Source organism: Prionailurus bengalensis, chromosome A1 (genome assembly GCF_016509475.1).
Source record: "Prionailurus bengalensis isolate Pbe53 chromosome A1, Fcat_Pben_1.1_paternal_pri, whole genome shotgun sequence".
NCBI classification, from domain to species: Eukaryota; Metazoa; Chordata; class Mammalia; order Carnivora; family Felidae; genus Prionailurus; species Prionailurus bengalensis.
Genome location: NC_057343.1, coordinates 210,662,289 through 210,688,997, shown reverse-complemented (window position 1 = coordinate 210,688,997; position 26,709 = coordinate 210,662,289). Strand labels below are relative to the sequence as shown.

General features: G+C 37.6%; 1 protein-coding gene across 7 annotated transcripts in view; it reads right to left on the bottom strand.

Annotated features, from left to right (window-relative positions):
• Nucleotides 1-26,709, bottom strand: part of CPLANE1 (ciliogenesis and planar polarity effector 1) — a 153,721-nt gene that overhangs the window by 126,060 nt on the left and 952 nt on the right. For all 7 annotated transcript variants that reach the window (XM_043599745.1, XM_043599769.1, XM_043599751.1 and 4 more), the window contains exons 2-11: nt 18,552-18,672; nt 13,932-14,067; nt 13,699-13,818; nt 12,556-12,785; nt 7,745-7,851; nt 5,454-5,610; nt 4,914-5,017; nt 3,447-3,629; nt 392-641; nt 63-218 (exon numbers count right to left, since the gene is read on the bottom strand). In XM_043599745.1, the coding sequence (XP_043455680.1) occupies nt 63-218; nt 392-641; nt 3,447-3,629; nt 4,914-5,017; nt 5,454-5,610; nt 7,745-7,851; nt 12,556-12,785; nt 13,699-13,818; nt 13,932-14,067; nt 18,552-18,632 (1,524 nt within the window). In that variant the 5' untranslated portion in view covers nt 18,633-18,672. The remainder of the gene's footprint in view (nt 1-62; nt 219-391; nt 642-3,446; nt 3,630-4,913; nt 5,018-5,453; nt 5,611-7,744; nt 7,852-12,555; nt 12,786-13,698; nt 13,819-13,931; nt 14,068-18,551; nt 18,673-26,709) is intronic.

The following is a 26,709-nucleotide window of genomic DNA, read 5'->3' as shown; positions in this document are numbered from 1 at the left end:
ATGTTTCTTGGAATAAAGTCAATATGTAACTGTTCAAAGTAAATAAAAGACCTACTAAGTACCTGAAAATCTTCTGCTTTTTCATTCAAGTTCATTGTTTCTTCTGCCTGTAAGAATCTGGGGACAGTAGAATCAGCTACACTTTTATTTCCTTGGTGTTTTAACAGGCTAGACCTTAGGGAATCCAGTGATCGCAAGTTCAGTCCTTTGCCCTTTGGCTGTAGAAGAAAAGATAAAAGACACCCAAGAGCAAAATTTTATCTGTAATTCTATCACAAGCAATTAAAAATTCTATAGACAACTATATACAATCCAAGGACATTACTGTCAGTATGGTTTTAGATCTGAAAAGACAAGCCAACTTTTACCAGCAATACCAAAAGCACTATACCTTAGACAATACCATACTTTGGTACATTTTCTCAAGCCTCTGGGTTGAATCAAGTAGAAGGGATCTCATGAGCACTGATGGAGAGAGGTTATCAAGAAATCGAAGGGTTGTGACCATGTATCCATCAGAAATAATGAGGTAGGGTAATCTTGAGTGTGCTTTTACAGAAAATCTCTGTCTCATAGGGTCACTATCAGAAGCTGTTGAATCTACAGAATTATTTGAATCTTGAAATGTAAGCTGCTGTGGTCTAGCAAACAAACACAAAATTGAAGAATTAGTAAAAGAAAAATCTTAAAGGAAACAATCAGATTATTCCAAAGAAAAGCAACACAACAATTAAAAGCTACAGAATGATAAAACAGCCAGTTAAACACACTAACATTAAACTGTATATATCTGTAAGGAAGACATAAGTGATTAAATAAAATGTAGGTTTATGTGTTTTTTAAATATTCCCTGAATTGTGGCATTCACTCTATTTTGTTTTTAATTTAGTTTTATACAAACTATTTCAGAAAAGAATTAAGGCAATTCAGTTTTACTATTACAGAGAATTAAGTAATTAACCTTCTTTCTTACTATATATTTAAATATACTTATAAGAATATAATTGTGAGTTATGAATACATAATTAAGTAATATTAAATAATCAGAATCAGGTACACCACCATAACAGTAAGTACATTTACGAAGAAAGTCAAATTTAATCTTCAGCTGATAAAATTTTACCCACTACTATCTTCTCCAAATGTCTTTCTCAGTTTTTTCTTTCTCCTCCTTAATAACAGGTGTATTCATTACAGACATTTTTCTAAATTTATTTTTTTAATAATAAATATGTATCACTTATATAATCAGAAAAAGTAATCCATTTTAAAAGGCCCTAAACTGGGGGCACCTGGTGGCTCAGCCGGTTAATTAAGCATCTGACTTCAGCTCAGGTCATGACCTCACAGTTAGTGAGTTCGAGCCCCACATCAGGCTCTGTGCTGACAGCTTGGAGCCTGGAGCTGCTTCAGATTCTCTGTCTCCCTCTCTTGCCCCTCCCTTCCCCACTTGACTCTATCTCTCTCAAAAAAAAAAAATAATAATAAGCATTAAAAAAAATTTTTTTAAGTCCTAAATTGGGGTGCCTGGGTGGCTCAGCGGTTAAGCATCTGACCCTTGGTTTTGGCTCAGGTCATGATCTCATCATAGTTCATGGGTTGGAGTCTCACATCGGGTTCTGCGCCCATGTAGCAGAGCCTGCTTGGGATTTTCTCTCTTCCTCTCTCTCTGCCCCTCCCCTGCTCATGTTCTCTCTCTCAAAATAAATACACTTTCTTTTTAAAAAAAGGTCCTAAATTAGTTTGTTGTGTTTTTTTTATGCAGACTCCACGCCCAATGCAGAGCCCAACTCTGGGCTTAAAATCACAACCCTGAGATCAAGACCTGAGCCGAGACCAAGAGTCGGATGCCTAACGGACTGAGCCACCCAGGAGTTCCCTAAATAAAAGAAGACTATGAGGGGGGTGCCTGGGTGGCTCAGTCCGTTAAGCATCCGACTTCCACTCAGGTCATGATCTCGTTGTGGGTGAGTTCCAGTCGGCATTGGGCTCTGTGTTGACAGCTCAGAGCCTGGAGCCTGCTTCAGATTCTGTGTCTCCTTCTCAGTCCCTCCCCCACTTGCTCGCACATGCGCGCACAAGCGCTCTCGCGCTCTCTCCCACAAAAGTAAATAAACATTACAAAATTTTTTTAGAGGCGCCTGGGTGGCTTGGTCAGTTGGGCGTCCAACTTCAGCCCAGGTCATGATCTCACGGTCGGTGAGTTCAAGCCCCGCGTCGGGCTCTGTGCTGACAGCTCAGAGCCTGGAGCCTGCTTCCGATTCTGTGTCTCACTCTCTCTCTGCTCCTCCCCAGTTCATGCTCTGTCTCTCTCTGTCTCAAAAATAAATAAACGTTAAAAAAAATTTTTTTTAATTTTTTTAAATAAATAAGAATATGAGGACATTCAAGTCAATTATAAATTGGACCATAAAGAAATAAGGAAAAAAAAAATACTTTCACTGCAGGAAGTGTCAATTTTTTTTAAAAGATCTTATTGTTAAGTAATCTCTACACCCAAAGTGGGGCTCCAACTCACAACCCCAAGATCAAGAGTCACATGCTCTTCCAACTGAGCCAGCCAGGTTCCCCAACAAATTTTTCACTTATAACTTTCCGGTGCTAAAAATTAAGCATCACTTTTTGCTACAAATAATCAAGGACAATCCCTCAATCTCCTTTCTGTGAAGCAATAGCAATGGAGTGATTTCAAAATCCTTTTCCAAAGTTTTTGTTTTGTAAATACCTATGTGTATATGTCAGGTCATATCTAATACTAACATCAATAACAAAAATATTTACTAAGCACTTATGTCAGAATTGTGCTTATTTATAACCATTTATTATTTTACTTCATTCCCTCAACTCTAAGAGACAAATATAGTCATTTTCACTTCCCAGTAAAAGAAAAAGAGCTTAAGGTATAACTTACCCAAAGTCATACAACTAATAAGTAGAAGAACAAAGATTTAAATTTTGATCTGACTCCAAAGCCAAACCGCTACCCCATCCCACAATTAAAAATTAAAACATGGCTAAATTCTAAATTCTTCTATCCATTTCCAACAACTTTTCCCCTTCTTCCCTTTGGGGGAAAAAAACAGATAAATCCATGTGCCAAGTTAATTTTGAGTTACTCATTTATTTAAGTGGCCTTCTTTTAAAGAAACAATAAAAGACATATCACACTTCTTTGAATTTTACATAAAAGAAGACAAATGTTTCAGTGCTATTGAATACTTAAATAACTTATACTTACATAGTCACAATGTCATATTTTCACCAGGATTTAGCAACAAAAAGAAATAGAAGAAAACTATAAATAAGAAACAGATATTGAAAGGACAGCCTCAAAGAGAGCAAAAGACAATTCGAAAGATGAAATTATTTTTTTAAAAATACACAATAAAGTAATACCAAAAGAGAAAACCTTCTACAAACAAATTAAAATAATTCAAATGTCTCACCTATATGTTATGAGTGGGTGAAAAGGAATAAATTCTGCTGGCCCAAATTCTATAGAGCAACCAAATGTAATTAATGTTACCAATTCACCTTGACAGGTCAATAAAACCAGGGAGCCACGTTTTAACATACAAGCCAGAAAAAGACTATCATGAGTCCAGCTGATATCACCTACCCAGTAGGACCTAGAAAAAGCAAGACAGTATGTTTAGAAAGGACTCTCTACAATGTCTTTGACAATTTAAAATGGCCAAGCAGAGTTGAAACACTTCAAAAAATAAGGAGGAAAGAATGAACAGTAGCAAACTGCCACATACATTTCGTGTATTTTACTTCCCAGAAAAAAGGTAAGGAAAAAAAGGAGTTTGCTCATCAACATCTACTCCATAAAACATACAAACTAGAAATTCACGTAGACACATAAGCAAATGATAAGATGAAAATACTCCCTAAAAGAGTTAAGCTTTTTAGTCACTCACATTTTAATTAGAACAACTTTAATTCTATTGGTGTCTACAACTCAAATCTACTGATAGATTTAAAGGTCAATCAATACCATGCCTGCCCTCTCTCTGCAGCTTGCTAGAGGTTCCATGCAGCAGCAGACTCCCTCTTCCCAAAGTCATCCTTACAGCTCCTTAACTATCTAGTAATATTAATCTTTCATGGAGACAAAAAGCAGCTCCTTATGTAAATAATGACGTACACTCTAAGTCAAAGAGACCACTGCACTGACACCAGCAATTCATTCATTTTTTTTCTCTTTCTTTCTTTTCTTTTCTTTTCTTTTCTTTTCTTTTCTTTTCTTTCTCTTTTTGAAGTATAGTCAAGACACAATGTTACATTAATTTCAGGTGTAAGAATGAGTAATACCTTCAGAAAAGAACTTTTGGGTGGGGAAAGAAAATGAAGAGGCAAGACTAGATAGATCTGAAAACTTTGAAAATTCAGAGAACAGCAAAGAAAAATGTTCAGAAAAGGAAATTAGGAAGTCCAAGAGGAAACCTTCCTACTCTATAATCCCAAATAGATCCTGGTAGAGACTCTTGTGCTATCAAAAATCCTGATTATTGCTATTAACCCACATGCAGAGCATGCCAACTTTGTTTAAAAAGCTATAAACACCTCAGCCACCCCAAGTATATAATGATCTTCCCAGTCCAGGTTTTCTCATTTCAGTCTCTAATTAAGCCCAATATCCCCTATCCAGTTATGATTCCACTCCTCCTGAGATAACACAGAAAAAAATAAAAGAGAAAAGAAAATATGTTCATGTATCTTCTACCCTACCAGATCCTTCCTTAAGATTTTCCTTCATATAGCAATTAATCAAGCACAAATGCTGAAAGTAAGCTGCATTATCTACCTAAATATCTATTTAGATATCTTTTGTATTATCAGAGCCTTAAACTTATTAAACTATTAGAAGAGAAAATAAAAATGCTATGCAGAAACACAAGAGTTCATACCTGATAAGTGTAGGTGGAACCACAGGATTCTTATTACTACACCCTCTCAGGCTACCACAGAGAGTAACAAAATTCAACGTGTTTATAAACAATACCTGAGTTGCCTAGAAAGCAAAAAAAAAAAAAAAAAAGAAAGAAAAAAAAACATTAAAATTATTTTACTTTAATCATTACTTATAATTCTAGAGACCTAGAGACCTATTATTATATTAATAAACTATCTTGGAAGTCTTTCCCAACTGGCAAAACAATACTGAAAACTGAAACTCCTCACTCTTTTATACTATATTTTAAGGACATCAGTTACCACTTTGCCCTTCTTCCTTTTTGTTACCCTCTTTTCACTTCTGAAGGCCAAGTTTTGAAATTATAGCTTCTGGATAAAATAACTTTATGTTAAAGTTAAACTGGATCAGAAAACACCACAATGTTAAACTGGATCAGAAAACACCAATATAAAGAACATAAAGTAGTATTACAAAATAACTCCAAATTGAACTCTTTCATAGGTTACTTTCAAGACAGATTACATATACTGACCTTTGGGTCTTTCTGATTAAGAGTTACTGCCAGAGTAATGCCATCTCTTGAAAAGGCAGAAATTAGAGCTCCTCTTGACTTTACCGATTCACATTTGGGAATTAGATGGCACAGAAGGCAGTCTTGTTGTGCCCAATGAACATGGTATGGCAACGATCTAAGTAAGTAATGAAATAATTGAAAATAGGAAATATAGTAACTTTTAATATTTAGCTCATCATAAAAAACTTAAGGGTCCAATTCCTATATGTGCATGAATATTAGAGGCCCTCTTAGCAACTGCTCAGAATTTTCATCCATGCCACAAAAGAGCAGTTGCCAGTTAAACAGGTTCAGTATCAGCATTTTGTTAGTAATGGCATGTTCCATAGTCAACCCCAAATGCATCTGTTTTGACAAAAGATTTAGATGACACATATTATACATCACTGTAAACATTTTCACAGAAATTAAATAGAGAAGAATGGATTTTTAAAATAGTGGCAATGTTCTGGGGTACATGGATGGCTCATTCAGGAGAGCGTGTGACTCTTGATCTTGGGTTTATAAGTTCAAGTCCCATGTTAGATGTAGAGATTACTTAAAAATAAAATCTTAACTGGCTCATTCAGTTAAGCATCTGACCCTTGATTTCTGCTCAGGTCATGATCTAAAGGTTCTGGGATTTTCTCTCCCTCTCTCTCTCTGCCCCTTCCTCTCTCTCCCTCAAAATAAACTTAAAATAAAATAAAATCTTTAAAAAATAAAAATAACATAGTGGCAATGTTCTATATTTGGTATATGGTTACACACATGTATATTTATTAGAGTCCAACTCATTATACACCTAATATATAAAGTACCAGAGCATAAGAAAATTAAGAAAATTTTAAAAATCACATTTTACTAAATCTTACTGAAGCATGATATGCTTTTTTTAAAAGTTTACTTATTTAGAGAGAGTGCATGCTCACAAGTGGGGGAGGGGCAGAGAGAGAGAGGGAGAGAGAATCCCAAGTAGGCTCCACACTGTAAGTGCAGAGCCCAAAGCAGGGCTCGAACTCATGAACCATGAAATCATAACCTGAGCCAAAGTCGAGAGTCCAAAGCTTAACTGACTAAGAAACCCAGGTGCCCAGGCATGATATGCTTTTAATGCACTATGTATTTTATTGGGCTTTGTAGTATATATAAAACTATTTCTAGTTTAAAAAGTATGTGAGCAAGGGTGCCTAGGTGGCTCAGTTGGTTAACTGTCCGACTTTGGCTCAGGTCATGATCTCACAGTTCATAAGTTTGAGCCCTACATTAGGCTCTGTGCTGACAGCTCAGAGCCTGGAGCCTGCTTCAGATTCTGTCTCCCTCTCTCTCTCTGCCCCTCCCCTGCTCACACACTCTCTGTCTCTCTCTCTCAAAAATAAATAAACATTAAAAAAAACAAAAAAACTATGTGAGCAGGTCTCCTGGGTGGCTCAGTCAGTTAAGCATCTGACTCTTGATTTTGACTCAGGTCATGATCTCACAGTTCATGAGATCAAGTACCGAGTTGGACTCTGCACTGACAGTGCAGAGCCTGCTTGGGATTCTCTCTCTCTCCCTCTGCCCTTCCCCCACTCATGTGCACACATTCTTGCTCTCAAAATAAACATTTAAATAAAAAATAATAGAAAGTACTTGAGTAGTTAAAAGGTACAGTAGTGGGGCGCCTGGGTGGCTCAGTCGGTTGAGCATCCGACTTCAGCTCAGGTCACGATCTCGCAGTTCTTGAGTTCGAGCCCCGCGTCAGGCTCTGGGCTGATGGCTCACAGCCTGGAGCCTGCTTCCTATTCTGTGTCTCCCTCTCTCTCTGCCCCTCCCCCATTCATGCTCTGTCTCTCTCTGTCTCAAAAATAAATAAACATTAAAAAAAAATTAAAAGTTACAGTAGTAAATTTGAGCTATATCCTTTTTAAAATTCAATTATTTCCCAAAATACCTATCTCTATAATTTTAATACAAGCAAGACCATAGCCTGTCTTACCTTTTACATGTTCTTAATTCCATGAAAGGAAATAAAAATGAGAAAAACCTTGCAGAACCTGCTTCTGATCCTCTGTTCCCTCCCTCTCCGCCCCTCCCCCTGCTTGTTCTAAAAATAAACAAAACATTAAAATGAAAACTAAAATAACAACAGTACTTATGGGAAGAATAGATCTGTAAGGTCTCAAAAGTTCAAATTTACATTTCATTTAATTAATCTTATGTATTTATGGGTGAAAAAATAATATTTTAAAAGGTACAGAAAATAAGGAAAAAGAAAACCTTTATCTCACCTTACAGGTGTAAATACATTCTCATGCCACCGAATTGCTAGAAATGTTAACTTCAGACATTCTCCAGAATAAAAAGTAAATGAACACAAGCAGCAATCTCCAAATAACTGTAGATAAATTTAATAAACTTTAGTATATTAATCCGAAAATAAACTAAGATATGTAAAACATATATTCTCATCATAAATAAAATAAATGAAACATACAGAAATCCTGCTTGTATTTTTATTCTTAACATAAGACTAAAGAATAAGTAATTTATTTCTGAGCCAGGGCATGGACCAAATGGGAAATCAAGGTGCAGCTTATTGGCTTAAGAAAACATACTGGGGTACCTGGGTGGCTCAGTTAAGCATCCGACTTCAGCTCAGGTCATGATCCCATGGTTTGTTGGTTCAAGTCCCACATCAGTTTCTGTGCTGACAGCTCAGAGCCTGGAGCCTGCTTCAGATTCTGTGTCTTTCTTTCTCTGCCCCTCCCCCGCTAACTCACACTCTTTCTCACTCTCTCTCAAAAATAAACATAATTTTTAAAAATTAAAAAAACACTGCCAATGAAGAATAGACATTTTCCCAAAGAAGGCACCCAGATGGCTAACAAACACATGAAAAGATGCTCAACATCACTCATCACCAGGGAGATACAAATCAAAACCACAACGAAATACCACCTCACACCTGTCAGAATGTGTTGTAAAATTAACAACACAAGACATAACAGGTGTTGGTGAGGATGCAGAGAAAGGGGCACACTCTTGCACTCTTGGTGGGAATGTAAACTGGTGCAGCCACCCCAGAAAACAGTATGGAGGTTGCTCATAAAGTTAAAAATAGAACTATCCTACAACCCAGCATTGCACTACTAAGTATTTACCCAAAGGATACAAAAATACAGATTCAAAGGGGTACATGCACCCCAATGTTTATAACAGCATTATCAACAATAGCCAAACTATGGAAAGAGTCCAAGTGTCCATCAACTGATGAATGGATAAGTGTGATATATATATAAAACAGAATATTACTCGGTCATCAGAAAGAATGAAATCTTGACATTTTCAATGACTTGGATGGAGCTAGAGTGTATTATGCTAAGCAAAATAAGTCAGTCTGAGAAAGACAAGTACCATATGATTTCACTCATATGTGGAATTTAAGAAACAAAACAGATGAGGGGCACCTGGGTGGCTCAGTTGGTTGGGCGTCCAACTTCAGCTCAGGTCATGATCTTGTGGTTGATGAGTTTGAGCCCCACATTGGGCTCTGTGTTGACAGCTCAGAGCCTACAGCCTACTTCTGATTCTGTTTCTCCTCTCTCTCTGCCCCCTCCCCTGGTTCATGCTGTCTCTCCCTCAAAAAATAAACATTAAAAAAAAAAAAACTGAACAGACGAACATATGGGAGCGGAAAAAAAAGAAAAAAAGAGGGAAACAAGCCATAAGAGACTCTTAAGATAGGGAACTGAAGGTTGATGGAGGGAGGTGGGTGGGGCGTGGGCTAAATGGGGAATGGGTTTTGAGAGGGCACTGGTTATGAACACTGGGTGTTGTATGTAAATGATAAGTCACTGAATTCTACTCCTGAAACCAATATTGCACTATATATTAACTAACTAGATTTAAATAGAAATTTGAAAACAATTAATAAAAATTAAGGGCGCCTGAGTGGCTCTGTCAGTTAAGCAAGCATCCAACTCTTAGTTTCAGCTCAGGTCATGATCTAACGGTTTGTGGGTTTGAGTCCCACATCGTGCTCTGCACTGAGCTCACAGCTTGCTTAAGATTGTCTCTCTCTGCTCCTTCCCCGCATGCATGCTTGCTCTCTCTCTGAAAATAAATAAATAAACTTTAAAAAATTAAATTAAAAAAGGAAGAAAACACTGTAATTTACTGTGGCTGAAACTGGATTCTTATAATTTTTTTTCTCTTATAGTTATTTATTATCTAAATTAGGGCACTACCCCCAGGGGTGGGAAGAAGATAAAGGAAAAAAAAATTCAAAATGCAATTTCTAACAACAGTGGACTGGGTAATAAAATGTTGGTCCATACATATAAAGAGCGCATGCAGCTATTGATAATGTTTTTTAGTTAATGAATGTGTTCTTTCCTGGTAATTAAATGGCTTAATTATCACCAATTCTAGCTTTTTAAATTATAAAACTAGTTATATTTTAAAAATGGAGAAAAGTACAGAATCACACTTGTAAATACAGATAACAAACTGATGTTTGCCAGAGGGGAGTAGGGTGCAGGGCAGGGGCGTGGACAAAATGGGTGAAGGGGAGTGGGAGATACAGGCTTCTAGTTATGTAACAAATAAGTCATGGGAATAAAAGGTACAACAGAGGGTATACAATCAATGGCATAATAATAGTTTTGATGGTAATAGATGGTGGCTACACTTGTGGAAAACACAGCATAACATAAAGAGTTCATGAATCATCATGTTGTATACCTGAAACTAATGTAACATTGTGTCTCAACTATACTGAAATTAAAAAATAAATAAAAATTGGGGCATCTGGGTGGCTCAGTCAGTTAGGCATCCGACTCTTTGATTTCAGCTCAGGGCATAATCCTAGGGTTGTGCAATCACACTCAGTTTCTACTCTTGAGTGTGGAGCCTGCTGAGGATTCCCTCTCTCTGTCTGCCTCTCCCCCCTGCTCATGCTCTCTAAATAAATAAATAAATAAATAAATAAATAAATAAATAAATAAATAATAAAAACTAGGGAAAATACTAGGAAAAGAGAAAGGAAGCTCTAAGGTCAAACCATTTTTTTTATTCAAGTATAATTAACATACAGTGTTATATTAGTTTCAAGTGTACAGTATAATGATTCAACAATTCTACACATCTCAGTGTTTATCAAGGTAAGTGTGCTCTTAACACCCTTTATCTATTTCATCCACCCCTCACCCACCTCCCCTCTGGCAACCACCAGTTTGTTCTCTGTATTTAAGAGTCTGTTCCTTTTGTCTTTCAGATTCAACATATAATTTAAGTCATGGTATTTGCCTTTCTCTGATTGGACTTATTTCACTTAGCATTATACCCTCTAGCTCCATCCATGTTGTTGCAAATGGCAAGATCTCATTATTCTTTATCACTGAGTAATTATGACATTTAAAAAATAAACCACATCTTCTTTATCCATTCATCTATTGATAGACACTGGCTTGCTTCCATATCTTAGCTACTGTATATAATGGTGTAGTAAACATAGGGGTGTATATGTCTTTTCAAATAAGTGTTTTTGTTTTCCTTGGGTAAATACCCAGTAGTAGAATTAGTGGATCATATGGTATTTCTACTTTTAATTTTTTGAGGAACCTCCACACTGTTTTCCAGAGTGGCTGCACCAATTCCCACCAACAGTGCATAAGGGTTCCTTTTTCTCCACATCCTTGCCAAATACTTGTCATTTCTTGTCTTTTTTATTCTAGTCATTCTGACAGGTGTAAGGTGATGTATCTCAGCACTTGATTTGCACTTCCCTGATGATGAGTGATGTTGAGCATCTTTTCATGCATGTTTGTCTTCTTTAGAAAAATAACTATTCAGGTCCTCTGCCCATTTTTTAATTGGGTTATTTGTGGTTTTTTGATATTGAGTTGTGTAAGTTCTTTGTATACTTTGGATATTAACCCCTTATTGGATATATTATTTGCAAATATCTTCTCCCGTTCAGTAGACTGTCTTTTTGTTTTGTTGATGGTTTCGTCCTGCGCTGTGCAAAAGCTTATCTTTGTCTAGTTCCAATAGTTTAATTTTGCTTTTGTTTCCCTTGCCAGAGGAGATGTATCTAGAAAAATGTTTCTATGGCTGATGTCAGAGAAAGTACTTCCTATGCTTTCTTCCAGGAATTTTATGGCTTCAGGTCTCACATTTAGGTCTTTAATCCATTTCGAGCTTATTTTTGAGTATGGTGTAAGAAAGTGGTCCAGTTTTCCCAACACCATTTGTTGAAGAGACTTTTTCCCCACTGTATATTCTTGCCTCCTTCATCATAGATTCATTGACCATATACAGGTGGGTTTATTTCTGGGCTATTTTGTTCCATCGAGCTGTATGTCTATTTTTGTGCCAGTACCATACTGTTTTGATTACTAAGCATTGTAGTATAACTTAAAATCTGGAATTGTGGTATCTCCAGCTTTGTCCTTCTTTTTCAAGACTGTTTTGGCTACTTGGGGTCTTTAATGGGTCCATACAAATTGTGGGTTATTTGTTCCAGTTCTTTGAAAAATGTTGGCATTTTGACAGGGGTTGCATTAAATCTATAGACTATGTTGGGTAGTTTGGACATTTTAAAAATATTGGTTCTTCCAGTCCATGAGCATGGAATATCCTTCCATCTGTGACACCCTCAATGTCTCTCGTCAATGTTTTATAGAGTACAGATTTTCACCTCCTTGGTTAGGTTTATTTCTAGGTGGTTTATTATTTTTGGTGCAATTATAAATGAAATTATTCTCTTAATCTGCTACATCATTACTAGTGTAGAGAAATGCAACAGATTTCTGTATATTCATCTCATATCCTGTGACTTTACTGAATTCATTTGTCAGTTGTAGTGTAGTTTTTTGGTGGAGTTCAAACTATTTTTAATAAACATTTTAAAAAATATGACCAAGAAATGTAAAAATATCTTTTCCACAATAACTTTGCAATTACTGTGACAATTAATGATGATTAAAGATATACAGCAATGCTATCACACACTCTGCTCAACAGCTTCACAAACAGTGCCTGTTCTTACAGTCTGAGATCTCATCTTCTAGAACACCCTGTCTGATTTGGATTTTACCTCATTTTTTATAAAGACAGCATGCACTACAGCTTCTTTATCTTCATTAGAAGGCAAATGAACTGCTTCTTCAGGTATGATCTGGGACCACTGGCCTACCAATGAAGGGCTTTTAGAAGATAAGATATTCTTGAATTCCAAATATTCCCAAAGAAATATGCATCCAGGAGTTATAAGCAGAACTCTTCTCCCATTTCCAGATACATACAAGTACAGTCTCAAAGAGCTTGCTTTAAAAAAACAAACAAAAAAAGGCAATTAAACCTGTGAAGTCTGAGTTCCTCCCAGAAAGTACATCATTTATCTATCCTGACAATAAGACTCCTAAATGATGTTTCATTTCCATTCAGGATAAAACTAAGGCACTACTAATAAATTAAAAGTACAAATAATAATATTTACCATGTACTTGTCATGTGACATTAGGAACCCACTGTTATCAGATATGTTAGGCAAGCCAGACTTTTCTTCAAGATGAATCTAAGTATCACAAATAAACACCATCAGGGTGCCTGAGTGGCTCAGTCAGTTAAATGACCAACTCTTGATTTCAGCTCAGGCCACGATCTCATGGTTTGTGGGTTCGAGTCCTGCATCGGGCTCTGCATTGAGCATGGAGCCTGCTTAAGATTCATATTCTGGGGCACCTGGGTGGCGCAGTCGGTTGAGCGTCCGACTTCAGCCAGGTCACGATCTCGCGGTCCGTGAGTTCGAGCCCCGTGTCAGGCTCTGGGCTGATGGCTCGGAGCCTGGAGCCTGTTTCCGATTCTGTGTCTCCCTCTCGCTCTGCCCCTCCCCCGTTCATGCTCTGTCTCTCTCTGTCCCAAAAATAAATAAACGTTGAAAAAAAAAAAATTAAGATTCATATTCTCTCTCTCTCTCTCCCTCTCCCTCTCCCTCTCTTTGCCCCTCCCCCACTCACCTGTGTGCTCTCCCTAAATAAATAGTAAAAAACAAACACCATCAAAAAAATCATATATATATACAAGAAAACATATATATGTATATGTATATATTTATATATACACAGATATATTTATGCACACATACAGAGATATTTTTAAAGTAGTAATAGGAAAATGTTCATCTTCTTTTCCTCCCATTTATCAAGGAAACCAATTTAAACAAATAAAAAATTCCCACCTACTACAGCTTGAATCATTTTCTTAGGCTTTTCAGCTGCCTGTACAGTTTTCAAGCAATCTTGATCTTTGTTCCAAAGAAAAAGCTCCCCTGTAGTGAGTACCCCAACCAGCCAGGCATCTGTTTCCAAAAAGGAAATACAATAGTTATAATCTAATATTTCCCTTAATATTACCCCAAGTTTTTATGAATACAATTAATCTAGCCTTTTGAAAATATCAGTACTACTTAACCATTACTGGATGTTGTTAGGACAATAGCATCCTTCAACAAAGGCTGCAGACAAGGAATTTTCTTCTTTGTTCTTCCAGAGAGCAAATTAATTTCATTTATAAATTTATTATCCAAAAGGAAAACAGCTTCATTTTCCTAAGAGAAGAAACATATGACACTTAAGAGGTGCCAGGAGGTAATTCAACCTCTAATCTAAATAAATTATCCCAGAAAGGAAAACAAAGTGACATTCAAGAAAGATTATACACTTGTACCACAAATCATAAAATGAAAATAAGGTTGATTAGGTATCCTGGAGATTTTTCACTCTATCTTAAAATATTTATTAGAATTACTAGGTAAGATGACCTAATGGCTGCACCGAGACCTTTTTGACCTTTAAAATTATAAGAGTACTGGGAATGCAAGCTGGTGCAGCCACTCTGGAAAACAGTATGGAGGTTCCTCAAAACACTAAAAATAGAACTACCCTATGACCCAGCAATTGCACTACTAGGTATTATCCAAGGGATACAGGTGTGCTGTTTCGAAGGGACACATGCACCCCCATGTTTATAGCAGCACTATCAACAATAGCCAAAGTATGGAAAGAGCCCAAATGCCCACTGATGAATGAATGGATAAAAAAGATGTGGTTTATATATATAATGGAGGATTACTCGGCAATCGAAAACAGTGAAATCTTGCCATTTGCAACTACATGGATGGAACTGGAGGGTATTATGCTAAGTGAAATTAGTCAGAGAAAGACAAGTATCATATGACTTCACTCATATGAGGACTATAAGAGACAAAACAGATGAACATAAGGAAAGGGAAACAAAAAGAATATAAAAACAGGGAGGGGGACAAAACAGAAGAGACTCATAAATATGGAGAACAAACTGAGGGTTACTGGAGGGGTGGTGGGAGTGGGGGATGGGCTAAATGGCTAAGAGGCACTAAGGAATCTACTCCTGAAATCATTGTTGCACTATATGCTAATTAATCTGGATGTAAATTAAAAAAAAATTAAAATTAAAGAAAAAAATAATAAAATAAATAAGATAAAATTATAAGAGTGCTGGGCCCCTAGGTGGTTCAGTTGTTTAAGTAGTTAGGTGTCTAACTTCACCTCAGGTCATAATCTCATGGTTCACGGGTTCGAGCCCTGCATTGGGCTCTGTGCTGACAGCTTAGAGCCTAGAGCCTAGAGCCTATTTTGGATTCTGTGTCCCTGTCTCTCCCCTGCTCGTACTCTCTCCCTTTCTCAAAGATAAATAAACACTAAAAATTTTTTTTTAATTATAAAAGTGTCTTACAATTCTGCTAGCCAAAATTGGGTTACGTGTTGTTTAATTTCATCAATTTGATCAGTATTATGGGCAAGCTTTTTAATTATTTACCTACACTAGGGGCACCTGGGTGGCTCAGTCAGTTAAGCGTCCAACTCTTGATTTTGGCTCAGGTCATGAGATCATGGTGTGTGAGATTGAGCCCCTTACTGGGTTCTGTGCTGACATCAGGAGCCTGCTTGGGATTCTCTCTCTCCCGCTGTCTCTCTGCCCCTCCCCTGCTTGTCCATACGCTCTCTCTCTCAAATGTACATTTAAAAAAAAAAAAAAAAAACAGCATCTTTAAAAAGAAAGAAGAGACTAGAGGAAGTTAACGATATAATTTCTCACAGGAAATGACACTAACACTAAAACGCCAATCGTTAAAATTTTCATAATTATTACATATTCTAAGAGGATTTTATAGGCTTGCTAAATTTCCCTAAGGTGACGAATCTCTTCCATATATTGTGAATGGTATTCCTGGATTTCTGGTGTATCCTGGCCCAACTTTATCCTAGTTTTAAGGGGCACAGGGCATACTCATGAAAATCACAATGGTAAGAAAACAGTCCACTGACTGTTCCGGTAAGAAAGGATTCAGAAGATTAAATATTCCTTTTGGTTACAAAAAACAAAATTTTTTTGCACAGCACAGGAGGAAACCATCAACAAAAAGGCAATCTACTGAATGGGAGAAGATATTTGCAAATGATATGTTCAATAAGGGGTTAATATCCAAAGTATACAAAGAAATTACACAACTCAACACCAAAAAACCCCAAACAACCCGATTGAAAATGGGCAGAGGACCTGAATAGACATTTTTCTAAAGAAGATACACAGACGGTCAATAGATACATGAAAAGATGTTCAATATCATATTATCATGGAAGTACATCAAAACCACACTGAGATATATCATCTTACACCTGTCAGAATGACTAGAATCAAAAAGACAAGAGAGGCACCTTGCTGGCTCAGTAAGTGAGCATGGGACTCTTGGTCTCAAGGTCGTGAGTTTGAGCCCCACATTGGTACTTACAAATAAAATATTAAAAAAAAAAAGACAGAAATAACAAGTATTTGGCAAGGATATAGAGAAAAAGAAACACTTATGCACTGTTGGTAGGAATGTAAATTGGTGCAGCTACTCTGGCAAAACAGTATGGAGGTTCCTCAAAAAATTAAAAATAGAAATACCATATGATTCACTAATTCTACTACTGGGTATTTACCAAGGAAAACAAAAACTCTAATCCAAAAAGACATACGCACCTCTATGTTTATTGCAGCATTATTTATAGTAGCCAAGATATGGAAGCAAGCCAGTGTCTATCAATAGATGAATGAATAAAGTTGTGGTATGGGGCACCTGGTGGCTCCTTGGTTAATTGTCCAGCTCTTGAATGCAGCTTAGATCATGATCTCGTGGTTCATGAGTTCAAGCCCTGCATCAGGCTCCTTACTGACAGCACAGAACCTAATTGGGATTCTCTCTCTCCCTCTCTCACTGCCCCTCCCATGCTCTCTCTCTCTCACTCTCTCTCTCAAAACACATGAATAATTTAAAAGAAGAAGAAGGAGGAGGAGGAGGAGGAGGAAGAAGAGGTGGTGATGGTGGAATAGGGGCATCTGGGTGGCTCAGTGAGTTCAGCGTCTGATTTCAGCTCAGGTCATGATCTTGCAGTTCATGAGTTCAAGCCCCACATCAGGTAGTGGAGAACCTGCTTGGGATTCTCTCTCCCTCCCTCTCTCTGCCCCTTCCCCACTTTGTGTGCACACGCTCTCTCTCAAAATAAATAAATAAACTTAAAAAAAAAAAAAGAAGAGGGGGCGCCTGGGTGGCTCAGTTGGTTAAGCATCTACTTCAGCTGAGATCACGATCTCAAGGTTCATGAGTCTGAGCACCCTATCAGGCTCACTGCTGTCAGTACAGAGGCTGCTTCAGATCCTCTGTTCCCCTCTCTCTCTGCCCCTCCCTGGCTCACGTTCTTTCTGTCAAAAATAAATAAACATTAAAAAAACAAGTTAAGGGGCGCCTGGGTGGCGCAGTCGGTTAAGCGTCCGACTTCAGCCAGGTCACGATCTCGCGGTCCATGAGTTCGAGCCCCGCGTCGGGCTCTGGGCTGATGGCTCAGAGCCTGGAGCCTGTTTCCGATTCTGTGTCTCCCTCTCTCTCTGCCCCTCCCCCGTTCATTCTCTGTCTCTCTCTGTCCCAAAAATAAATAAAAAACGTTGAAAAAAAAAATTAAAAAAAAAAAAAAAAACAAGTTAAAAAAAAAAAGAAGTGATATGTATAAAATGGAATATTACTCAGTGATAAAAAAAAAAGAATGAGACCTTGCCATTTCCAATAACATGGATGGACCTAGAAGGTATAATACTAAGTAAAATAAGTCAGTCAGAGAAAGACAAATATCATGATTTCACTTACATGTTGAATCTAAAAATCAAAATGAACAACAACAAAATAAACAGACTCTTAAATACAGAACAAACCTGTAGTTGCCAGAGGGGAGAGGAGTGGGGAGATGGGCAAAATAGTTGAAGGGGATTAAGAAGTACAAACTTCCAGTCATAAAATGTATGTTACCGATATGAAAAGTACAGCATAGAGTATATACTCAGTAATATTGTAATAGTGTTGTCTGGTGACAGATGGTGAGTGTACTTATTGTGATGAGCACTGAGTAATGCATGGAATTATAGGATATGTTGTACACCTAAACCTAATATAACATTGCACGTTAATTATATTTAAATTTAAAAATTCCTTTTGATATTTGCCATCTCAACCTTAAATGTAACAGGACAAATTTTTTTTTTTTTTAAATAAAGTATTTCTTCTACACAGACCATTTAACTTTTTTGAGAAGCTAACTTACTCAACATAAAAACAAACAAACAAACAAACAAACAAATGGCGCCTGGGTGGCTCAGTCGGTTAAGCGTCCAACTTCAGCTCAGGTCATGATCTCGCTGTCTGTGAGTTCGAGTCCCATTCAGGCTCTGTGCTGATAGCTCAGAGCCTGGAACCTGCTTCAGATTATGTGTCTCCTTCTCTCTCTGCCCCTCCCCTGCTCACACTTTGTCTCTCTCTCTCAATAACAAACGTTAAAAAAAAATTTTTTTTAATTAAAAAAAAAACACAAACACAAAAAACTCTGTTCAGTGAGGTGATCCTGCTAAAGATGGTGTTTTGTTTTGTTTTTTTTTAAAGACCATAGAACATCTATCTTAGAGGCAAAGTACACATTTAACACATTATTATAGCTGGTATTGTATGAAGAAAGAAAAACCTACCTGTCCTAACCAGGAGACTCGTGGCCAGGGCTTTTTCTGCTTGATACTTGTTGATGTCAAAACTTCTAATCTTATCTCCATGCTTCTTGCAATGACCAATTAGGTAAAAAGTCACAAGATGCTGTAAATAATAATAATAATTAGTAGCCCATAAGATTTACAAGGATTCTAATTTAGAATGTTCACAAAGTTTTGGTAAATCACTTTTTTCATCGGCTCAAGTTAACTGTCTTTTTAAGGTAAGATATAAAGAATGCATTCAGTATCTCATCTTATGTCTTGAATAGTCAAGCAAAATGTATTTGCTTTTTTCACAAGTTGTTTCTCGGGCTATGAAGATAAAAATAAAGTAGGAAAAGATCTTGACAATGAAGTTTCTATGTGATACGCTTTTCTCAGTGCCATAGGTTGTATTTCCCAAAGATGGCCACAACAGTATCTCCCATCCTACATACTCTTCCTCAACTATGACTTTGACACTTCTCTCATTGAGAGCTCTGCCCCATGCCTCATCCCTTAAAAGTGGGTGAGATTTTAATTATTCTAACCAAGAGTAAAATGGAAGTGATGTTATACATTTCCCAAGGCTCAATCATAAAAAGCAATCATAGCTTCTACCTTACCCCCTGGAGTAATTACACTCTTGAAGCCTTCAATCGCCATATAAACAAACCACCCTGAGCCATCGAGCTGTAAGAAAGTCCAAACTAGCCCACATAAAGATGAAGCCCCAAGAAAACATGAAGTGAAGATGCGTTAGCAAGTACCCATGCTGGGTATGGAGATAGTTGCAGTGGAAGCCAAGAAGAGTTTGTCAGAGCCCAAGCAGGGTGAGGAAAGCATAATCCATTCTTGGGAGAATCCTGGGAGGATGTTCCCACAGTGTGACATGACAGCCTGGCACAGTGTGCTGGAGCCCAAACAGAGAGAAACACAGAAGTCACACTGAAAAGGACCCCACTGACCAAACTGAAAACAGCTGGAGGATCAAAACATATTACGGCAATGGACTTAAAATCCATAGAATAAAATAGAAAACCATGAATCCATAAAATTATGAATAAGTAAACAAATAAATTGAACATTTCATAAAAATGGCATATTTACATTGTTATAAAGTATAAAAATACCCTATAAGGTACTCATTAGTTACAAAAAAAGAGTAACTTTATGATGAAAAAGCCAGGCAGACTCCATTTAATCCAGTGATCAAAATGAAAATTATCAGAAATGGGACAACTGGAAATCATGTATCACCTAATAGGTAAAATGAGAAAAATTTCTGTGACATCTGTGCTAAAGACACATAACCTGAATCTAATCACAAGGAAATATCAGGAAAACCCAAGTTAAGGGACATTCTACAAAATAACTGATCTGAAAACTTTCAAAAACCTTGAAAAGTTTCAAGGGTATGAAAGTCAGGAAAAAGATCAAGAAACTGGTCCCAGGATGCCTGGGTGGCTCAACTGGTTGAGGGTCTGACTCTTGATTTCGGCTAAGGTCCTGATCCCGGGTCATGGGACTGAGCCCCACATCAGGCTCCACTGAGCATGGAACTTGCTTAAGATTCTCTCTCTCCCTCTGACCCTCTCCCCCACTGCATAGTCTCTCAAGAAAAGAAAGGAAGGAAGGAAGGAAGGAAGGAAGGAAGGAAGGAAGGAAGGAAGGAAGGAAGGAAGGAAGGAAGGAAGAAAGAGAAACTGGTCCCAAGTGGAAAATCTGGTAACTAAATAAATTGCAATGAGTATCTTTTCATGATAAAAGACAATATTGGCAACAGGCAAAACTTAAATAGAGAAACTGAGGACGATATGGTTGTAATGTATGAATGCTAATTTTGATTTTGATGTGGTGTCTTCCAATTTTGGAGGTGAATGTCCTTGTTTGCAGAAAATACACACTAAAATATTCAGAGGTAAGGGAACATCAGTTGGTCACTCTCAAATGGTTTGTGAAAAAAAGTTCTTTGTACTATATATGCAATTTTCCTGTAAGTTTCTGTTACAAATTAATTTGTTTTAATTCTCAAAATTGTGAAATCTTGAACAATGATGTAATTTGGTCATCGGTCTGGACTGTATTCAATCATTAACCATATTCTTTCCTCCTTTTTAAAAAATTCTATATTCCTGGGGCACTTGGGTGGCTCATTCGGTTGAGCACCTGACTTCAGCTCAGGTCATGATCTCACAGTTTGTGGGTTCAGGCCCTGCCTCGGGCTCTGTGCTGATAGCTCAGAGCCCGGAGCCTGCTTCGGATTCTGTGTCTCCCTCTCTCTCTCTCTGCCCCTCCCCCACTCGTGCTCGCTCTCTCTCGAAAATAAATAAATGTAAAAAAAAAAAAAATTTTGGGGGCGCCTGGGTGGCTCAGTCGGTTGAGCGTCCGACTTCAGCTCAGGTCACGATCTCGCGGTCCATGAGTTCGAGCCCCGCGTCAGGCTTTGGGCTGATGGCTCGGAGCCTGGAGCTTGCTTCCGATTCTGTGTCTCCCTCTCTCTCTGCCCCTCCCCCGTTCATGCTGTGTCTCTCTCTGTCTCAAAAATAAATAAACATTAAAAAAAAAAATTTTTTTTTTAAATTTTTTTTTTAATTCTATATTCCTGGGGCACCGGGGTTGCTCAGTTGGTTCAGTGACCAACTTTGACTCAGGTTATGACCTTCCAGTGCATGAGTTCAAGTCCCGCACTGGGCTCACTGCTGTCAGCACAAGCCTGGTTCATATCCTCTGTCCCCCCTGCCCTGCCCTCCCCTATTTGTGCTTTTTCTCCCTCAAAAAAAAAAAAAATTAAATTCTATATTTCTAATTCTATTTAGTTTATGAATTCCAAAATAGTTGATTTGGTATGATTAAAGATCTTTAAAAAGAAAGTAGCTGAACTTTTTAATAAAATAAGCTTTAAAAGAAAAACTATCCAAGTACAGCAAAGAGGACCTATTAAGATGCTAGCCAACCTCATATTTTATACTGTAACGTTATGTTTTTCAATTACTCAGAACTCTAAAAATCTAAATGACTACTTCCCGAGACACTATTTTTATAAATTTTAAATATAACTAAAATTAGAAGTAAAAGAAATTATTTTAAAAAGTGAACCAAAAGCAATAGGAATGATTTTATCAGAAAAGCATCATTTGTAGCTCCTAATGAAATAATAGGCCTAGTCAACAGTATCAGTGGTTGCTAAAACCATTAGGTGAAAGTAGATGGGGAACTCTGTAACAGATGAACTGACATGGCCTACACTCACTAATAAATCTTAAAATTACTATGAGACAGGGGCACCTGGGTGGTTCAGTCAGTTAAGCACTGGACTCTTGGATTTTGGCTCAGGTCATGGTCTTGCATTTCAGTGGGCTTGAGCCCCGACTCAGGCTCTGAGCTGGCAGTGTGGAGGCTGCTTGGGATTCTCACTCACCCTCTCTCTCTCTCTCTTTCCACTGCTTGCACTCTCTCTCTCTCAAAATTAAAAAAAAAATTTTTTTTAAGTTACTGTGAGACAAAGACATTATATCCCTCCTGATATGTTGCTACATAGATAGGAGGTACACAGAACCATCTAAGAAATATTCTTTAAAAAATAAAAATTTTAGGGGTGCCTGGGTGGCGCAGTCGGTTAAGCATCCGACTTCAGCCAGGTCACGATCTCGCGGTCCATGAGTTCGAGCCCCACGTCAGGCTCTGGGCTGATGGCTCAGAGCCTGGAGCCTGTTTCCGATTCTGTGTCTCCCTCTCTCTCTGCCCCTCCCCCGTTCATGCTCTGTCTCTCTCTGTCCCCAAAAAAATAAATAAACGTTGAAAAAAAAATAAAATAAAAATTTTAAACTGAACCTTAATCTGTCTGACTCTAAACATCAATGAACAAGAAATAAAGAAAATAAAGGAACATATTAAATACACCAGGAAAATAAAATCAACCAAATTCACAATGTAAAAAATGCTATAGGATAAATGATGCAGTTGGTTCAACAAATAAATGGTATTTTAACGGGGGGAAGGAGTGGGGCACCTGGGTGGCTCGGTCAGTTAAGCATTTGCCTTTGGCTCAGGTCATGATTTCACAGTTCATGAGTTCAAGCCCTGCCATCGAGCTCTCTGCTGCCAGTGCAGAGCCTGCTCTGGACCCTCTGTCCCCTTCTCTCTCTCCCCATCCCCTGCTGTCTCTCTCAAAAAATAAACATTAAAAAAAAAATTTACAGGGGAGAGGGAGAAACTTATATATGTATTACATAGATATAGATATGCATATATGGGGTAATGTTAAGAGACATAATAACCAAATGTAATATACGAAGATCTACTTTGGACTTTAATAAACCAGTTAGAAATAGATATTCAGCAGCTGCCAAAAAGAATAAGGAAGGTCTAGGGGCGCCAGAATGGCTCAGTTGGTTGTGCACCCAACTCTTAATTTCGGCTCAGGTCATGGTCCCAGGGTTGTAGGTTCAAGCCCCGAGTCAGGTTTTGCACTGAGCATGGACCCTGCTTGGGATAGTCTCTCTCATTCATTCATTCTCTCTCTCTCTCTCTCCCTCCCCACCTCTGCTTGCACTCTCCCTCTCTCTCTCAAAAAAAAAAAAAAAAAAAAAAAAAAGAATAAGGAAGATCTCTCTGATTTCTAGAATATATTGCTAATTGAAAAAAGTAAAGTGCAAAGGAATATACATAGGGGCACCTGGCTGGCTCAGTTGGTAGAGCAAGCAACTCTTGATCTTGGGGTCATGACTTCAAGCCCCATACTGGTGTGGTGCCTACTTAAAAAAAAGAGTATACCTAGTATACTACCTTATATGTAAAGAGATGAAAATAACATATGCATCATTTAATTTTGCAAAAAGAAACAGAAAAAGAAAACAAAAATTAACAGGCTAATAACTAACTTCCACTGGGGGGAGGGTGACAAAGTGGAAAGGCTAGAAAGAGAGGGATACTTCTTAATATACCTTTTTGTATAGTTTTGATTTCTAGAATCCTATTAGTAAAAACAAGAATGGAGGGGGTACATAAAAATACAAAGAGAAACAAATCTGACTATATTTCAAATGAGTAAAATAACCCCAATGAAGAAAAAAAGGATTAATTCAAGTAACTTTTTTTTTTTTTTTTTTTTGAGAGAGACAGAGCATGAGCAGGGGAGGGGCAGAGAGAGGGAGACAGAATCCAAAGCAGGCTCCAGGCTCTGAGCTGTTAGCCCAGAGCCTGACGTGGGGCTCAGACCCATGAAATGCAAGATCATGACCTGAGCTGAAGTCGGAGGCTTAACCATCTGAGCCACGCAGGCACCCCCAAATAACTTTTAAGCAGAATATTTTGACGATATTCTCTCAAACTGAAGATAAAAAGAACAACAAACAAATGTCAAATTCTTCTTGGTTGTTTTCCCTAGGGGTATAAATACAAAAATTATGAAGCTACTTTTTGTGTATTGTAGGGCTGAGCAAATGAACATATGCATACATATATGTGTATGTTTGTGCATACATATGTGTGACACACACACACACACAGCTGTTGATGGGAGCCAGCATTCTCATTGAAGAAGAAAGGGGAAACAATTATAGAATGGGTAAAGGGGAAAGGTAAAGAAAAGCCCTAAGAGGCTAGATTATAATTGGAAGTATCTGTATAAAAACTCATGATTTCTAGCTCTGTCCTCTAAAAGAGGCTAAGAGCAATGATACTCCAGTAGCAATGAGCAAACCTAGCACCCAGATTTTGGTTTCTAAACCAAAAAGAAACACCATTCCTCAGTAAAAGAAACCAGGACTCCTTGAAAAAACAGCTGATGGAAAAAGGAAACAGATGGACCTGGAACATTTTTTTGTTCCAAAGTTAAGGAAACAAACATATGATAGAGACATGTCAAAAGAAACAGGATCGAGATTGAAGGGCCAAATCCCCCCAATTTGAGACTCTCAGCATCAAAGAAGATGAGCAACAGGTTACAATCTATTAAATAAAAAATATGGGGCACCTGGGTGGCTCAGTCAGTTAAGCATCCAACTCTTGATATTGGCTCAGATTGTATCTCACCATGGTATGATCGAGTCAGACTCTGCACTAGGCATGGAGCCTGCTTGAGATTTTCTCTCTCCTTCTCCCTCTGCCTCTCTCTCCCCACCCCACAAAAAAAAAAAAAAAAGAATAAATGAGGGTGTTTTTGTGGATACTAATTGCACACATGCTGAACAAAGTTTGAAGTTTAAAACTTTCCTCCCTTCCTCTGTTTATACAAAATAAAATAACGAGTTTCTCAAAAAAAAAAAAAAAAGGAATAAATGAGGCCACACTGATTCAAGGGTAGATGTGGAAAACCACTATTTTAAAATTATCATAGTAGGGGCGCCTGGGTGGCTCAGTTGGTTAAGCATCTGACTCCGGCTCAGGTCATGATCTTGCCAGGTTTGTGGGTTCGAGCCCCGCATCGGGCTCTGTGCTGACAGCTCAGAGCCTGGAGCCTGTTTCAGATTCTGTGTCTCTTCCTCTCTCTCTGCCCACCCCCCCATGCTCATGCTCTTTCTCTCTCTGTCTCTCAATAATAAATAAACGTTTAAAAAAAAAAACTATCATAGTAAAAACGAATTTAGGAAAGAACCATCAATGGATGCTAAATCAGGCAGAGGGAGGGGGAGGATTCTGATAAGGAACAAGATATTTACATAATCTAGAGGTACTGGGGCACTTGGGTGGCTCTCTCAGTTGAGGGTCTGACTCTTGATTTCAGGTAGGTCATGATCCCAGGGTCATGGGATTGAGCCCCGTGTTGGGTTCCAGGCTGGGTATAGAGCCTCCTTAAGGTTCTCTCTCTCTCTCTCTCAAATATAAATATAAAATATATAATATATATATATTTTTACAAAACATATATAAATTATATACATATATACACACACACACAATCTAGAAGTATTTCCCCACAAATTACAGCTGACCCTTGAACAACAGAGGTTTGAACGATACAGGTCCACTTATACACAGATTTTTTCAATAAATCTAATATAGTACTGCAAATGTGTTTTCTCTTCCTTATGATTTCATTAATACAATTTTCTTTTCTCTAGCTTTAAGAATACATTATATAATTAACACAAGATACAAAATATGTGTCATTTTTGTTATTGGTAAGGCATGGTCAACAGTATACTATTAGTTTAGTATTTGGGGATTCAGCAGACTTCCAACTGCTTGGGGGGAGGGGGTGGCACCTCTAACACCCATGTGGTTTAAAGGTCAACTGTACTTAATTGGAAAATAAGGAGAAAATAACTGTTAATAGAAAAAAAATGATAGTGGAAAAAAGGGATAACATCTTAACCTATAAGAGGGACACATTATGCTCCTCTGATTGTGATAATGTGAAGACGACATGACATTACTTATATAGTATTCCAACCAAAAAATTCAAACCTAACTCTATTCATGAGGAAACTCATATCGAAGAATATGATATAAATGGGCTCTTATTCCTTAAAAATATCAATATCATGAGAAACAAAGGCTCAAGAACACTCCAAGTTAAGGAAGATAAACAATATAAGGCAACTAAATGAAATAAAATAAACTGAACTGTATCTTGTACTAGAAAATTTATTATAAAGGATATTATTGTGACAACTGACAGAACTAGAAATATGGATTATAGCACAGATAAAAGTAATTAAATTTCCTGAATTTGGTAAATGTACTTGTTTATGTAAAAGTGGTAAGAGGCATGACGCATGCAATCCGTTCTCAAATAGTCCAGAAAAAACAATGTGTGTGCACAAGTATAAAGAAAAGAAAAAGCATGGGCAAAATATAAACAAAGGGTTCAACTGGGTAAGAGTACAGGAATTCCTTAGCATTATTCTTGTAATTTTTATGTAAACCTGAATTTCAAATTCAAAAAAAAGAGGAGACTGGAATATGACAGGGTATTAGATGTTATTGAGGAATTAATGTTATTTTGGGGAGTATGTGGTAATTCTGAGTTTTGGGGGGGGGGGGGGTTAATGTCCTTACCTCTCCTAGATAGGAGAGATACAGTATACACCTAAGTATTTGTGCCAGGAATTTGCTTTAAAATACTCCAGATGTATCGCCATAGATAAGCCTCGCAACTAAAATGTAAAGGATAAAAAGACAGCTCAAGATGTGAAGACAGCCCTACAGGATTTGA